Genomic DNA, 17,790 nt, shown 5'->3' with positions numbered 1-17,790 from the left:
TGAAAATCTGCCAGTTCTTGAGCTCCACCCTTCCTCAAAACTCTATATAAGATTAGTGGTCTACTGTGTTTGGGGAGACTCTAGCCTTACCATAGCAAGCAATAAAGTAAGTTTTATGCTTTATTTCAGATGTTGAGAGGGGGTCTCATTCTTTGACAAGATAAATCCAGAAAGCAGAGTTCCATAAAACAACTGACTTGGTTTCTACGAATAAACAGCAGGGGAAAAACAGGGATAGATTGTTCTAGACTAACAGAAGTTTAAGAAGTACAACCAAATGGAATGTGCAGGCTTGATGTGGATCCAACTCTAAAGACACAGTTTTGAAGAAAATCTGAAAAAATTGGTTAAGGACTGATGATGCCTAAGCATTATTGCTAGTTTTATGTGGATGTGTAAGAAAACATCCATATTTTTAGCAAGGCAAACTGAATTAAGTAGATATGTCTGGAATACTTATAATACTTCAGTAAAGAAAAGAAAAAAAGAATAGATAAAGCGAAATGGCCAAATCTTGATAAATGTCGAATCTGGGTGACAGGTATATGTGTTCACTGAATTATTCTATTTTTGAGAATTCATTTTTGAAGACTTTTATAATTAAAAAAGGAAAAACAGGAAGAGAAGAAATCATGTAAAAGTGACCAAAAGGGGAATGGTTAGAGAGGTGGGAGAAGCAGATGAAAGCATGAAAAACGATGGAGGGAGGGAGTGGCCAACAGTGTCAAATACTCAGAGATGCCTTTCTTGAGTGTCCCATCTAATATGGTTCCTGCTTTCTGCTCCTTCCCTCATACAGTAATGGGTCACTATTACGAGTACAGATTTCTGATTTATTATCCTTATATCTCCTATTACTACCTGAAATTATTTAGATATTAATTCCTTGTCTCCCCCACTAAAATATAAGTTCTGAAGTCCACCAAAGACCTTTTCAGTCTTGTTAATACTATGTCTCAAGTATGAGTAGCAAGAACTGAAACATCTGTTAAATGAATTGTGTGAATGAATGGTACAGAGTCATCCTTTTGACAACTTGCCCCTGGTTTTAGCAACCAGAAGACCACTGATAGCCACAGTGAGAGCAGTTTCAGCAGAGTGGTGGGGATGAATGACAAATAGGCTGTGAAATAAAAGAAGCCAAAAAAGTAGTAACAGAATGCACAGACTACTTCTTAAAGAGGCTTTGTGTTGAAAGGATGCAGGAAGATGGTACAGTAACTTGAAAGGAAGGCCAAGTCAAAGAAGGATTTAGTTCTTCAACACAAGAGTGTTTGTTCGCTGAAAGGGAAGGATCAAAGTAGATGAAGTGACAAAGGTTCAGTGATGAAAGTTCAGTGAACATTCATTTATGTAGCACATCTTTTTAGACCTTTTTATTGTGTAGAATAATATAAAATACCCCAAAAAACCCCGAACAAAAACACCCAAAGTACATAGCTCAATTATTTGCCACAAACTGAACAGTCACCTGGCCAAGACACATAACATTGCCAGACCCTCTCATCCAGTATAACCACTTTCTTTATTTTGCCTCAGGCTTTTAACCATCTAAATATGAACCCTAAAAACTATGCTTTAGTTTTGCCTGCCTTGTAAACTTTACAAATATAATCATACAGTACTTTTTCTTTTGTGTCTGAACTTCCTTAGCTCCACATTCTTGTGAGATTTATCTAAGCTGTTGCATGTAACTGTGGTTTGTTCATTTTCTTTGTTGTATGGCATACTACACCCATGGGCCAAGGCTTCAGCCTGTTTTTGAATGGCTCTCAAGAATTGTTTTATATTTTTACAGGGTTGGAAAAAAAATACAAAGAATATGTGACAGAGGCTGTGTGTGGCCCACAGAGCCTAAAATACATATAGTAAATACAACTTCTATTGTATTCGACTGTATGAATATACCATCATTTATTAATTCACTCTTCTGTTAATATAAGGTTTCCACTTTTTGGCTATTACAAATAATGTTGCTATGAACAACTTTGTACTTGTTTTTGATGTGTGAGTAACTAGATTGTTTTAACATGGGTGCATGTCTAGGAGTGGGGCTAACTGGATAAGGATATACATATATTTGTCTTTAAAAGATAAGGACAAAAACTGCTCTCCAAAGTGGTTATATGAGTATTGATATTCCTTCCAGCTATGTATAAAAGTTGCCACTGCTTCACATCCCACCATTTTGAACTGTCAGTCTTTTTATTTTTATTTATTTTTATTTTCAAAATTTTTGAATAGGGCAGCAGTCTGGGCCAAAATGGTTCAGAATGCTCCTGTCAGTCTTTTTAATTTAGCCATTCTGGTGAGTATGCAGTGATATTTCCTTGTGATTTTAATTTGCATTTTCTGATTAACGAGGTTGAGTATCTTTTCATAAGTTTTTTGGCCATTGAATATTCTCTTCTGTCAGATCCCTAAGTCTCTTGCCCATGTTTTTATTGGGTTGGCTTTTTCTTATTGATTGGGGTTCTAAATAGAATGGCAATGATTTTTATGTATGGTGGAAGGTAGGAATTTAAAAAAATTTTTTTAAAGCAAATTTTTTTTGAGACACGGTCTTGCTCTATTACCCAGGCTGGAAGGCAGTGGCATGATCATGGCTCACTGCACTCTTGATCTTCTTGGCTTAAGCGATTCTCCCACCTCAGCCTCCCAAGTAGCTAGGACTACAGGTATGCACTACCACGCCTGGATAAATTTTATATTCTTGAACTCATGGCCTCAAGTGATCCTCCCACCTCAGCCTCCCAAAGTGCTCGGATTACAGGTGTGAGCCACCACTCCCTGCCTATTTTTTATACGAATATTTAACTTTTCCAGCATGATTTATTAAGAAAAGGCTATTCTTTCCCTACTGCTCTGAAATTCCCAATGGTTGCAAATTAACTGTCCACATATATAGATCTGTTTCTGGGCTCTTTATTCTATTGCATAGATCTACTTTCCACACTTGTTTCAATGCCGTATTAATTACAGTTATAATAAGACTTAATACCTGGTAAAGCAAGTCTTCCTATCTTGGTCTTCAAGAGTATTTTAGCTATTCTTGGTCTTTTGTATTCATATTAGAATCAGTTTATCAAGATCCACATTAAAAATTGTTAGGATTTTAATTTTATTTGCATTGAAACTATAGTTTTGTCATCCATTATAGTAGCCACTAGCCACATATGGCTACTGAGCACCTGAAATGTGCCAATCCACATTGCAAGTGTAAAATACACTGAATTTCAAATGAGTATGAAAAAAACTGGTTGTAAACAAATACCTCAATCATATTTTAACATTGGTTACATGCTGAAATAACATCTTGGGTACACTGGGTTAAATAAAATATTACAATTAACTTTCTTTTTACTTTTTTATTTTTTGAGACAGAATTTCACTCATCAGCCAGGCTGGAGTGCAGTGGTGTGATCTTGGCTCACTGCAACCTCCGCCTCCCGGGTTCAAGTGATTCTCCTGCCTCAGCCTCCCAAGTAGCTGGGATTACAGGTGCCCACCACCACACCCAGCTAATTTTTGTATTTTTAGTAGAGACAGGGTTTTGCCATGTTGGCCAGGCTGGTCTCGAACTCCTGACCTCAGGTGATCCACCCACCTCAGCCTCCCAAAGTGCTGGGATTACAGGCATAAGCCACCACGTCCTGTCTCTTTTTACTTTTTTAAATGTAGCTACTAGAAAACTTAAAATTATGTATGTGGTTTGCATTATATTTTCTTTCTTTCTTTTTTTTTTTTTTTGAGACAGGGTCTCGCTCTTCACTCTGTTGCTCAGGTTAGAGTGTAGTGGTGTGATCAGGGCTCACTGCAGCCTTGACCTCCCAGGCTCAAGTGATCCTCTCACCTCAGCCTCCCAAGTGGCTGGGACTACTGGCATGTGCCACCACATCTGGCTAATTTTTTAATTTTTATTTTTGTAGAGATGGGGTTTTGCCATGTTGTCCAAGCTGGTGTCAAACTCCTGGGCTCAAGCAATCTGCCCACCTTGGCATCCCAAAGTGCTGGGATTACAGGCATGAGCCACCATGCCTGGCTGGTTCACATTATATTTCTAGTGGATAACACTGATCTATAGAACTGTTATCTTTACAACACTGGGTCTGTCATAACATGAACATAGTATATCCTTTCAAGTTATTTTGGTCTTTTAAAATTTCTTTAAATAAAATTTTCTGTTTTTTTCAAGAGGTCTTATATAACTTCTGCTAGATTTATCATTAGGTATCTGAGAATTTTTACATTGTTGTAAACAGTAACCTCTTTGAAAATTCCATTTTTTTTTTTTTTTTTTTTGAGATGGAATTTCACTCTTGTTGCCCAGGCTGGAGCGCAGTGGCACGATCTTGGCTCACTGCAACCTCCGCCTCCCGGGTTCAAGTGATTCTCCTGCTGCAGCCTCCCGACTAGTTGGGATTACAGGCGCCTGCCACCATGCCCGGCTAATTTTTTGTATTTTTAGTAGAGACAGGGTTTCGCCATGTTGGCCACGCTGGTCTCGAACTCTGGACCTCAGGTGATCTGCCCACCTCGGCCTGCCAAGTGCTGGGATTACAGGCGTCAGCCACTTTGCCCGGATAAAAATTCCATTTTCTTTTGCTAGTATAGAGACACAGAATAGATTTTTGTTTATTGACCTTGTATCCAGTAACTTTGCTAAACTCTTATTAATTCCAAGAATTTATATGATCACTGGATTTTCTTCTCTTTTTTGAGGCAGGGTTTTGCTCTGTCACCCAGGCTGGGGTGCAGTGGAACCATCTCAGCCCACTGCAGCCTCAACCTCCTGGGCTCAAATGATCCTCCTGTCTTAGCCCCCATCCCCCACCCCCCAAAGTAGCTGGGAATACAGGTGCTTACCACCATGCCTGGCTAATTTTTGCATTTTTTTGTAGAGACAGGGTTTTGCTATGTTGTGTAGGTTGATGACTGGATCTTCTATGGATACAGTCATGTTATCTAAATAATGATAATTTTATTTCTTCTTTTTAAACCTTATACTTTACTTTTTTGCTTGACTTACCATATTGGCTAGGACTTCCAGGACAATGTGGACAGAAGTGAAATAATGGGCATCCTTGTCATATTACAAATCTCAAAAGTAAAGCTTTCAGTATTTCACTATTAACATGAAGATAATATGAGTACTCTAAATCTATGCAGTCTGTTCATATTCAAACCATGTAATATTGATGAATTTCTTAGTTATTTTTTATACTACAGCCACACTCTAACATCTCATTTTTTTAGTGTGAAACATTTATTTTATTTTACTTTTTTTGAGATAGAGTCTCGCTCTGTTGCCCAGGATGGAGTGCAGTGGTGCAATATCAGTTCACTGCAACCTCCACCTCCTGGGTTCAAGGGATTCTCCCGCCTCAGTCTCCCGAGTAGCTGAGACTACAGGTGTGCACTACCACGCCTGGCTAAGTTTTGTATTTTTAGTAGAGATGGGATTTCACCATGTTGGCCAGGCTGGTCTCGAACTCCTGATCTCAAGTGATCCATCTGCCTCGCCCTCCCAAAGTGCCGGGATTGCACGCATGAGCCACGGCACCCAGCCTGAAGCATTTATTTTAAAATCTCATCAAAACATCTATATTAAGGGAGTACTTACTTAAGAATCATAGTCATTGTTTCTTTTCGATCTTTTCCTTGGAAAGGTAGTGTACCAGTAAGCATTTCAAACTACAGAAAGGCAAAACAATCAGAAGTATTAGTCAATAAATATAAAATCTCAAGGCCAGAAGGCAAAAAAAAAGCATCATCTTAATTATAACCAAATATTTTAAAATTACTATGTAATAAGTGTTTTCTATTTCTACCATATTCGTTACTGAAGTTCTTGATAATTCCTAAAACAACTGAGCTATACAGTTTTTTTTTTTTAATGGAAATCAATCACATTTTTATTTTTGAGACAGGGCCTGGCTCTGTAGCCCAGGCTGGAGTGCAGTGGTGCAATCTCGGCTCACTGCAGTTTCCATCTCCTGGGCTGAAGCAATTCTCCCACCTCAGCTACCTGAATAGCTGGGACTACAAGCCTGTGCCACCATGACTGGCTAATTTTGTACATATTTTTTTGTAGAAACGAGGTCTCAGTATGTTGCCCAGGTTGGTCTTGAACTCTTGGACTCAAGGGATCCTCCCCCTCAGCCTCTCAAAGTGCTGAGATTAGAGGCATGGGCCACCATGCTCAGCTTCAACAATCACATTTCAAATGGCAATTTTAAAGTGTAGATATGTGAACAATTTGATAAATATGCTAATTTCATATGAACTTGCATTTTATTTTTTTTGAGACACAGTCTCACTCTGTCACCCAGGTTGGACTGCAGTGGCACGATCTTGGCTCACTGCAATCTCCGTCTCCTGGGTTCAAGTGATTCTCCTGCCTCAGCCTCCCAAGTAGCTGGGATTACAGGTATGTGCCATCATGCCTGGCTAATTTTTTTGTAGTTGTAGTAGAGATGGGGTTTCACCATATTGTCCAGGCTGGTTTTACAGGCATGAGTCACCACGCCCAGCCTAATTTTTGTACTTTTAGCAGAAACGGGGTGCACCATGTTGGCCAGGGTGGTTTCGAACTCCTGAGTTTAAATGATCTGTCTGCCTTGGCCTCCCAAAGTGCTGGAATTATAGGCGTGAGCCACTGCGCCTGGCAGAACTTATTTTATTTTTTTTGAGACACAGTCTTGCTCTGTTGCCCAGGCTGGAGTGCAGTGGCATCATCTTGGCTCACTGCAACCTCTGCCTCCCAGATTCTAGCGATTCTCCAGTCTCAGTCTCCTGTGTGGCTGGGATTACAGGTGTATGCCATCCTGCTTGGCTAATTTTTGTATTTTTAGTGGAGATGGGGTTTTGCCATGTTGGCCAAGCTGGTCTTGAACTCCTGACATCAGGTGATCCACCCGCCTCAGCCTCCCAAAGTGCTAGGATTACAGGTGTGAGCCACTGAACCCGGCCAAACGAACTTATTTTAAGGGTCACTTACTAATAGATTTCTGGACCAGTTTCTCCAAAAGAGTAAATACCATTAATGCTTTAGATTGTTACTATTAGCAGGAAATCTATGGTAATTTTTTTTTTTTTTTTTTGCCTTTTCAAATTAGGATGAGATAGAACCAGCTAATAGATTTCATAGTCCTTCTATACTGCATATAATAATTTTTCTTGGTTACTTATTACATATGGTATAAAATAAAGAAAATAAAAACACCAGTTTAACATTCACTGCTAATCCTCACTTAACAAACAACCTCCTTTCCCCCCAAAAAACCCCAAATTCAAACCTTACCATTAACACACCAAAAGACCACCAGTCAGCACTCTGAGTATGACCTCGACGATTAACTACTTCTGGAGCCATATACTCCACAGTTCCACAAAAAGAATATGCCTTCTTTTCATGGTCAATAGACTCTTTACTTAGGCCGAAATCTGCCAAAACAAATATCATAAATATCCTACATAAATTTGCACATGCAAATTTTAAACTTTGAGTTCTGACATTAATCATTTAAATTTTCTAATACAAGTTTTTTTCTGTTTTTGTTTTTTTGAGACGGAGTCTCACTCTGTCGCCCAGGCTGGAGTACAGTGGCGCCATCTTGGCTCACTGCAACCTCTGCCTCCTGGGTTCAAGTGATGCTCCTGCCTCAGCCTCCCAAGTGACTGGGATTACAGGCGTGCACCACCACGCCCAACTCATTTTTTTGTATTTTTAATAGAAATGGGGTTTCACCATGTTGGCCAGGCTAATCTTGAATTCCTGACCTCAAGTGATCCACCTGCCTTGGCCTCCCAGAATGCTGAGATTACAGGGGTGAGCCACCACGCCTGGCTCTAATACAAGTTTTTAATTTTAATACAGTGTATTACTCAATATTTGTACCTCAATCAACCTTAAAGGAAAGTATATATTGTAGGAGAAAATATTTTAATAAAATGAGGATTTTTTTTTTTACCTGTTAACTTGATGTGACCTTCTTCATCAAGAAGTATGCTGAAAAAAACAAAGAAAATCTTTTAAGAACACTAAATAGAGATTTATAGAAGCTAAGACTGAAATTACATCCTTAAGCATCAGATCACCACATTTATTCTAAAATATTGCTTTAGACTGTGAATAAGATGGCAAAGGCAAAGGAGGAACAAATTATTTTTTGGACACACATTTATAACAAATCCCAAAGGCAATGCCATAAACTTGTATTAATATGCCAGGAGTACTTGGAAATTATTAGGAAAAGAATCAAATCACCTGTACTCTTCCCAGCTGCTCTTTCTAATGCCTTTCTGCAGACATAGTTTGACTAAATCCCCTAGTGCCTGCATTAATAGACAGAGGGTCCACACATTTAATTCAAAAGCATCAGACGTATCATTCTCTTGGTTATTTTATTTTGCCTTTTTTTCCTTTTTGTGGAGAATAGGGTCTCACTACGTTGCCCAGGCAGGTCCTGAACTGCTGGGCTCAAGCTATCCTCTTGCTTCTGCCTCCCTAAGTCCTGGGATTATTCCCTAAGGTGTGAACCACTGCGTGCCCAGCTCTCTTGGTCATTTTAAAGGTATTTGACTCAATCATTATTTCCTTATTATTACTTTTTTTCCTGACACAACCTTTACACAATCTTCTTCTCCCTCCCCATACTCCTTGTTTTTCATTGACCCCTCCCTTCACTATACATATTCTCCAGGTTTTCTCTCTTTCCCAAAAAACTGTGAGCTCCTAGAAGGTTTGACCTTATTCATCTTTATAGCTCAGTGTCTGGCAGTGTACAGTACAAATAAGAAATGCTGAATGAATAAGGCCTGTTTGCAAAGGGCCTACAGGGCATTCCAAATAGTTTGGGCTTCTTCTCAAGGACAAGGGAGACCATAAAAGGTGTACATTCATGGAGGGTAGAGAAATTTACAGAGAAAATAAAGTGCATTTAGTGAACTCACTGGGTCATAATAAAGAACAACTGGAGAATGACCCTCACATTTCTGGCTTGAGCAGATACTTGAGTGGAGAGTAATGCTATTAATCAAGGAGCTACAGAAAGGAGAGAGTACTAAGCTGTAAGTCAGTAATTGTGTTAAGTTGGTGCAGAAGTAATTAAAAGTAATGGCAAAAACCGCAATTGCTTTTGCACCAACCTAATATTTCTGGATAGGTATGGGGTCAAGCAATAAACTGTTTCACTTATATTTAAAGCTATCCCACAATATAGGCATTTCCTTACTTTTAACTAAAAAATGTGCAAGTCAAATTTTGTTACAAAATTTTACTATAACAAAAGTATTACCAACCTTTCTATTTCATAAACGCAAACATAATTACAACAAACTTTACCACTGAAGGTAATTCAGTAGGGACGTATTTTTCAAGTATCTTTCATCACAAGCACTTGTTATAAAAAATATTAGTATTGGTTACGCTTGATTATGAAGAGATCAACACATTTAGAGAATATAAAGGGCATTATTAGGTACTATAGAAATCATCCTCCCTTCTAATGAATACACGAAAAACAGTTCTAAAAACAAAACAAACTTCAAGTCATTCTTGGTAATTCTGAAAGAAAAAAGGATAATATGGCTGAAAGGCATTAGTTGTGCCTTCTATAGCAATGCATTCTTTTAAGATAACCATGCTTATACTGTATCTTTGAAAGAAAAGTCAACTGTATCACTCTCAATAAACAACATTCCTTTTCAACGGTTACTAATTATTTTTAGTCATATTTATTATAACAGAGTTCTAGTTTAAAAGAATCTGAAAAACCCTTAACAGTTCATAAAATATTTGGCCTAAAAATTTAAATTCCTCCCAAGTTCTGTATGATGGTATTTACTTGTATGATTTACCAAGTAAGTGTTATTTCGAATTAATAGCATCATCTAGACATGTATGTTTAAGATCTTAATATAAGCAATCTTCTTTACATCTGATCTTATTAAAGCCTTGAGACAAGGCTCATACTTTAATATAACTTTATGACCAATGCCAATACAATGGTCTATGGTAAATACATTCAATTAAATAGTATAAAACACATTTTTATGAATGTTTAATCTTATGTTTATAGTAATTTTTCTAAGGACTATATGCTTGAATATTCATTCTCACCAATAATTATATTTTGTGTCACAATAGTTATAAGTTGGGAAAATAATCAGGAAAACTCAGCAGTTATTTGGGGAATAAAAACAAAACCATATGAAACTTATCCAAAAACAATAAAAAACAAACATAAAATATAAAAGTATAACAATCTCTAAATGATCACTTAGAAGAGTTCCAGATGAGCATTTCCCCTCTTCTGGTGTTAATATAGAATTTGCATTTCATACTAACATTTTTTTTATTATGCTTTAGGTTCTAGGATACATGTGCAGAACGTGCAGGTTTGTTACATAGGTATACACGTGCCATGGTGGTTTGCTGTACCCATTAACCCATAATTTACATTAGGCATTTCTCCTAATGCTATCCCTCTCCTAGCCCCCAGCTCCTGACAGGCCCCAGTGTGTGATGTTCCCCTCCCTGTGTCCATGCGTTCTCATTGTTCAACTCCCACTTATGAGAACATGCAGTATTTGGTTTTCTGTTTCTATGTTAAGTTTGCTGAGAATGATGGTTTCCAGCTTCATCCATGTCCCTGCAAAGGACATGAATTCAGCCTTTTTTATGGCTGTATAGTATTCCATGGTGTATATGTGCCACATTTTCTTTATCCAGTCTAGCACTGATGGGCATTTGGGTTGGTTTCAAGTCTTTGCTATTGTGAATAGCACTGCAATAAACATGCATGTGCATGCGTTTTTATAGTAGAATGATTTATAATCGTTGGGGTATATATACCCAGTAATGGGACTACTGGGTCAAATGGTATTTCTGGTTGTAGATCCTTGAGGAATCGCCACACTGTTTTCCACAATGATTGAACTAATTAACACTCCCACCAATAGTGTAAAAGCATTACTATTTCTCCACATCCTCTCCAGCATCTGTTGTTTCCTGACTTTTTAATGATCGCCATTCTAAGTGGTATGAGATGGTATCTCATTGTGGTTTTGATTTGCATTTCTCTAATGATCAGGGATGATGAGCTTTTTTTTCATTTGTTGGCCACATAAATGTCTTCTTTTGAGAAGTGTCTGTTCATATCCGTGAGTAATATTCAAAATTCTTGATAAATATGATGGTTGTACAACGCTGTGAATATACTAAAAATCAATGAATTATATACTTTTCCTTTTTTGAGACTGAGTTTCGCTCTTGTCACCCAGGTTGGAGTGCAGTGGCGCCATCTCAGCTCACTGCAACCTCCACCTCCTGGATTCAAGCGATTCTCCTGCCTCAGTCTCTCGAGTAGCTGAGATTACAGGTGTGCACCTCCACGCCCGCTAATTTTTGTATTTTTAATAGAGACGGGGTTTCACCATGTTGGCCAGGCTGGTCTCAAACTCCTGACCTCAAGTGATCCACCTACCTCGGCCTCCCGAAGGGCTGGGATTACAGGCATGAGCCACTGTACCCAGGCAATGATTTGTTTAACATATGAATTACACTCAATAAAGCTGTTTAAAAATATTCCTGGTAGAGCAAGGCTTGTGCTTAAATGCTTATAAAAGGCGGGGGGGGGGGTGCTTTCTTACTCAGTGGTAAACATTAACAAATTAAAACAGAAGTGTGTACAATTTAAATAATATCCGCTTCTTGATGACTGTTACTATCAAACCTGTGGGAAATTTGCTCATTTCACACTTAAAATTTGAAATTACATGGAGAAGAAAATTTTCGATAAATGGTATTTGGGGGAAAGAAAGGGTTAGCTCTATATCAACCCTCCTACCAAAAAATTTCTAAAAAATGGAGTTAAAAGAAAAAAAAAAAAGAAACTATAAAATTAGAAGGAAAATATCTGATCACAGAACTCGGGAAAGCCTAAGAATGAAAGTCAGAATAAATCACGAAAGAAGACTGGTAGATCTGCCTGAAGAAAAAAAATGCATAAATTAAACAACATAAAGTTAAAATGTAAGACTAGAAAAAATGTAATTTTTTTTTTTTTTTTTGAGACAGGGTCTCACTCTGTTGCCCAGGCTGGAGGTGCAACGGAGCAATCTTGGCTCACTGCAGCCTCGATGCGCCAGGCTCAAGCAATCCTCCTGCCTCAGCCTCCCGAGTAGTCGGGACTACAGGCATGTGCCACCATGCCCAGCTAATATTTTGTAGAGACGGGGTTTTGCCATGTTGCCCACACTGGTCTCCAACTCCTGGGCTTATGCAATTCAGCCTCCCAGAAGTGCTTGGATTACAGGTGTGAGCCACCATGCCAGGCCAAAAATAACATTCCAAAAGAAAAATGAACAAAGGCCATGAGCAGAAAATTCACACAAAAATACAAATTGCCAATGAATGTAGATTTCAACCTCATTAAAAATAAAAAAATGGGTCGGCTGTGGTGGCTCATGCCTGTAATCCCAGCACTTTGGGAGGCTGAGGCAGGTGGATCACCTGAGGTCAGGAGTTCGAGACCAGCCTGGCCAACATGGTGAAACCCTGTTTCTACTAAAAATACAAAAATTAGCTGGGTGTGTTGGCAGGCACCTGTAATCCCAGCTACTCGGGAGGTTAACGCAGGAGAATTGCTTGAATCTGGGAGGTGGAGATTGCAGTGAGCTGAGATTGCACCACTGCACTCCAGCCTGGGCAACAAGAGCAAAACTTCATCTTAAAAAAAAAAAAAATCAAAGAATGCACACAAAAACAGTATTTTTTGATTAAATGAGATTTTTAAAGTATGAAACTACAGTGTTAGCAGAGATGTGAAGCACAGGCACGCTAGGGCAATACTGTGGGAGTCTCATGAAATCACTTGATTTTTTTATAATCTCCTAAACAATTATATTACATTGTATTCAACTTAGCATGATTCCTTACTTTTCTGGTTTTAAGTCTCTATAAATTATTCCCAGGCTATGTAGATGGTCTAAAGCAAGTGCAAGTTCAGCCAAGTAGAATTTGACATCTTCTTCTGTGAACATCACCTAAAATAAAACAATAATTTTTCTAAATTTATTTTCTTTTTGTGTCTGTAATTTTTAAAGTTCCACTCTAGGACTAAAAATTTTATAAATATGATAATTATACATAGCTTTGTTTACAATTTACTCATGAAAGGAATTTGCAAAATTATCTAATCAGTCAACCAATCACTTACTAAATACTAACTATACACTATGGGAGAAATAATTTTTCATTTTGTTGTTAAGTAACAAGTATATTCAGGTTGTGCCACTGTTGTCCCATGACAGTAACATTTTAGAAATGAAAAGTGATCTTTAAAATGCACACTTCATTTCCAGTACTAATTGTTTAAGGATACCTTGTTGATACATTATTGCTTCTGGAAAAAACTATAAGAGAAGCAGGGTTAAGACAAAGACTGTTTATTTGTCAATTTAAAGTCCTGCTTTCAGAATAAATTCAAAAGGTAGGAAAAGAACTCTTTTTGGGTCTGATTCTTCAAGAATCTTGTGCCACTAGAGAAAATACAGTAAGCATAATACTGAAATATAACAAAGCTTTAGTTCAAACAGGATGCATATAAATAGATTAAAAATAGAGATTAATTATATACCTCTTTGGATAAGCGTGTAAACAAATCTCCTCCCCTGAGAAAATCCAAAATGAGATACAACTTCCCTTCAGTTTGAAAAGCTGAATGAAGAAATGAAAATTTTCATTTAGTTCACCACAATTTTTTTAGGCTTACATTAGGTCATTCACAAACGAATATTATAGCAAATAATTATATCAAATGTCCAAACTTACTTTTACTTAGGAGAAAACCACTGATTTATCTTAGTTTCCATGTGGAAATGTTAAATACAGTGCTTCTTATTATGGAATCACTAGATTTTCAACAGGCAAGTCACTCAGGAATACACCAGTTCTAAACCCATGATACATAAGAAAAACTCCTAACAAAAAATGACTTACTGAACTACGAAATAACATACAAAAACCATGCCACTAGCTACAGAAAAAAATGTGGGTTGGTTAGGTTTAATCACACATAGTAAGAATCATCACACCTTTACCCACTGAGAAAAAGCATATGGCTTTGGGGAAAAGAACAGCAGTGACAATGGTTTTAGGATGTTCACATTAGGGATCTCTTTGGCCTTTGGGGTTGGCTTACACATATAGGCTATAAAAGGCTAGCATATTATTATTCATTATTATTACAATAAAAAAGCAATAATTATCATTACCTGTTCCTATGGCTACCACTCAGAAACTAACTTTACAATATTTTTTAAAAACATAAGCTAAACACAATAAAAGCTTCTAAAGTTTGTCTAAGAAATAATGGTTTAATTTTCATGACTTTTTACTATAAAAGATCTGCTAACCACATACAAATATATATATATATTTATATTAGTTTATCTGAATGTCCTCAGGGATTCTGAGGGATGAGGTGAAGGGATGATGTGGGAGACGGTTCATACTTACCATAATGCAACTTGACAATAAAAGGATGATTAACCTCTACCAAGATATCACGTTCCATTTTTGTCCGAACTCGGTCTCGAACTATAAAAGATTGTATGTATGCTACATTGTAATATCTTTCAAAGATAATCTTCAAAACAAATTCTTTTTGGTGCCCATGTTAAATAAAATTTTGCTTATGTGTACTAAAATGTGAATGTTTTGTCATTCTTGAATTTACAAAATAAATAATAATATCTTTTACTACATTACATAACCAAAGGAAGTAGTGTTTATTTATAAAATCCATGCTTTTAAGTTGGAAAAAATACAGAGAAAATATTAGGTATTGGCTTTAACATCAAATGCACAAGTATTTTAATCACAGCTGTGGCAAATGACAAAAAAGCATGCAACTTTTAAAAATCAAGGCATCCTAATAGTAAAACATAAAAAACAAATAGGCTTCAACATTCCATCAGTCCTATCAATCAAACTCAACAAACATTCATTAAGCATACCTAAAATGGGGCAGACATGGGGTAAAGGACAGTTATATCCAAAGAGGTCTATTTTGAGGGAAGAAGAAAGGAAGCAAGAGGGAGAGAGAGAGAACATACTGTGGTACAGCTGAAAGAGCAAGTGTTTTTTGGAGTTTAGACAGAAAGATATGAATTCAGATCTGTGTAATCTTTTTTTTGACAAAAACTTAAGCATCACAAGATCAGTACAATCACAAGCAAGATACTTATTTAAATTCTTTGAGACTCAGTTACCTTTCAGCTATACAATGGGGATAACACTACTGTAGCTTTGAGGAGCATGTGATCATTTGAGATAAGGTATGTACCTAGAGCCTGGTATGCATGAGATATTCAATTAAATGGTAGCTATTGTTATTATATCCAAAGTAGCACCATGAATATGATTAAGGGATAAAACAATTTACTACCAGCAATGAGTACTGCGGGATTCAGAGAAGGGCAAGATCCGTCTTACTTGCATGGGAAGGCTAGAAGAAAGATGTAGGGTCAGGGCGCAAGCTTTAAGACTTTTGGAGGGGATATTTAGATGGGTAGGAAGGATAGGCCCTAGAAAACAAGAGTCTAAGCATGGAGTACCCAGTGCAACCAAAGACATGAAGGCATGAATGATGAACAAGAAGGAATCAAATGAGATTTACTACTGTGCCAAGGTGAGAGGATCCAGATTCTTGACAAGTTGGAATGCCAAGATGAATTTACATTTGACCCTGTGAGCAAAGCTTTTATCCAGCAACCAAATATTTCCCGAGCAAAGTGTATGTGCAATGCACTAGGGATATACATACAAATAAGATAATCTTCAAGAAGCTCCTGATCCAGTGGGAAGGACAACCAAGTAAATAAATGATTATAATACATTCTAAGTACTCTGAATGGTTATATGAAACATTAAAATAGAATGAATAGGAGACTCTCTGGTGGAGGGAGAAAGTTGAGTTGGTTTTATTTTCAGTTTAGGGTGAATGCAGATATTTAAAATGCAGAAATAAGACCTCTGGGGAAAATAAACAAAGCAGCAAAAAAATGCCCTATTTTTTCCATTCTACCAGTTTTCTATCCCCAACTGGGAGATTTTCATGCCACTGACTGAAAATGGGCAAACCAGAAATAGGAATCAATTGCTCTTGATGTACATGTAGCTCTTTTAACTGACCTGTCCAGTTAGTATATCAAATTCAATAGCAATCTCTGATTTCACTACCTTGCCCTATTGATACAACTCTGGTGTCTTCCTTGTTATATCTGATATGCCCCCTTTCTTTTGAGATAGGGTATCGCCGTCGCCCAGGCTGAAGTGCAGTGGTGCGACCTCGGCTTACTGCAACCTCCCCCTCCTGGTTCAAGCGATTCTCCTGCCTCAGCCTCCCGAGTAGCTGAGATTACAGGCTTGCGCCACCACACCTGGCTAATTTTTGTATTTGTAGTAGAGATGGGGTTTCACCATGTTGGCCAGGCTGGTCTCAAACTCCTGACCTCAGGTGATCCACCTGCCTCTGCCTCCCAAAGTGCTGGGATTACAGGCATGGGCCACCATGCCCAGCCTGATATGCCCTTTGTACTTTTTATGTGAGTGAAGTTTATCACCAATACCTGCTGATATTTCTGTTCCAGTCTAGCCTAAATCTATCCTTTTCTCATTATTATCACACAATTTTGGATTAGTTCCTATCACCTTAAAGGTGGATTCCAAAGTCCTACATCTTTCAGTAAGTATACAAGGTTTATCACTTAAAAATACCTCCTCTGCTCAGTAAGCAGCAAAAATATCCATCAATACATGCACTGTATATCCCTCTTCTCTTATTTTACCACAATGAAAAGAACAATTATTTGGGAGTCAAGAACTACAGTTTAGTGGCTATACTAATAACTAGATGAACTCATAACTACCTTGGTCAAATAATTTCATTTCTCAGGGATTTCCTGTTTCCTCCTCTATAAAACGAAGGATTGGAACCAACATGATTTTCTTGTGAGATAATTTTCTCTTCAACATTTCCTTATATGTAACATTGATGAGACCTTGTTTAACTGAAAATGAACAGTGAGAGTCCTTTACTAAAGAATTCCTTCATTTTGTCTAAGGTAGGCCTGTGTCATAATTCTAATCTCGTTTCTTTTGCTTATGTAAAGACCTAGTGACAATTCTAAATCATCCTATCATGAGGAATTTTGATTAGTATATACTAATTCAGAAGAAGGCATGTTTTATATTGGCCAGCTTCTAATCCCAACACAGAATTCGTAATACTAACTCATGCTGGCAAAGCAACTAGATAACCTCTGAAATATTTTTTCTTCTAGAGTAATTATTAGATTTAAGCCCTTCTTGACTAAACATGAGAATGAAGAAGAAGAAATGTTGTTTATGTTTCTAGGACTATGTATTAAGAAACCTTTTTAGGCAGTTTACAAAAGCTTTTAGACAAACAGACCACTTTAATAGGATAGAAGTCCCCACTAACTTTATCTAACGTTATTGACTTCTATTTGGCGCCATTTATCGTATTAATAGGAACTTTAAAATGGGAAGAGACTTCTGGTTAAACATGGATATTCTACTCTCTATATTCTCCCAAAACCCCATGGAAATGACAATAATGGAAAAACTGTATCAACTCACAAGGACAGGAAGCAATAGTAGAAGATGGGTAAGTGGTAACTAACAAAGCAGACCAGAGAAAGCTAAAAATCTAAGCCTAAGGAAAGGAAGCCAATGAAAAATAAGCAAATTCTTGCCAT

General features: G+C 37.4%; 1 protein-coding gene across 1 annotated transcript in view; it reads right to left on the bottom strand.

Moving 5' to 3' along the window:
* RPS6KA3 (ribosomal protein S6 kinase A3) overlaps positions 1-17,790 on the bottom strand; it is a 126,123-nt gene that overhangs the window by 37,950 nt on the left and 70,383 nt on the right. The window contains 6 exon segments of the mRNA XM_033201420.1: positions 5,624-5,694; positions 7,304-7,446; positions 7,974-8,011; positions 12,944-13,050; positions 13,644-13,723; positions 14,525-14,605. Of these exon segments, the coding sequence (XP_033057311.1) occupies positions 5,624-5,694; positions 7,304-7,446; positions 7,974-8,011; positions 12,944-13,050; positions 13,644-13,723; positions 14,525-14,605 (520 nt within the window).

This window comes from Trachypithecus francoisi, unplaced genomic scaffold (genome assembly GCF_009764315.1).
Source record: "Trachypithecus francoisi isolate TF-2019V2 unplaced genomic scaffold, Tfra_2.0 Lachesis_group6, whole genome shotgun sequence".
NCBI classification, from domain to species: Eukaryota; Metazoa; Chordata; class Mammalia; order Primates; family Cercopithecidae; genus Trachypithecus; species Trachypithecus francoisi.
This window is presented reverse-complemented; position numbering and strand designations above follow the sequence as displayed.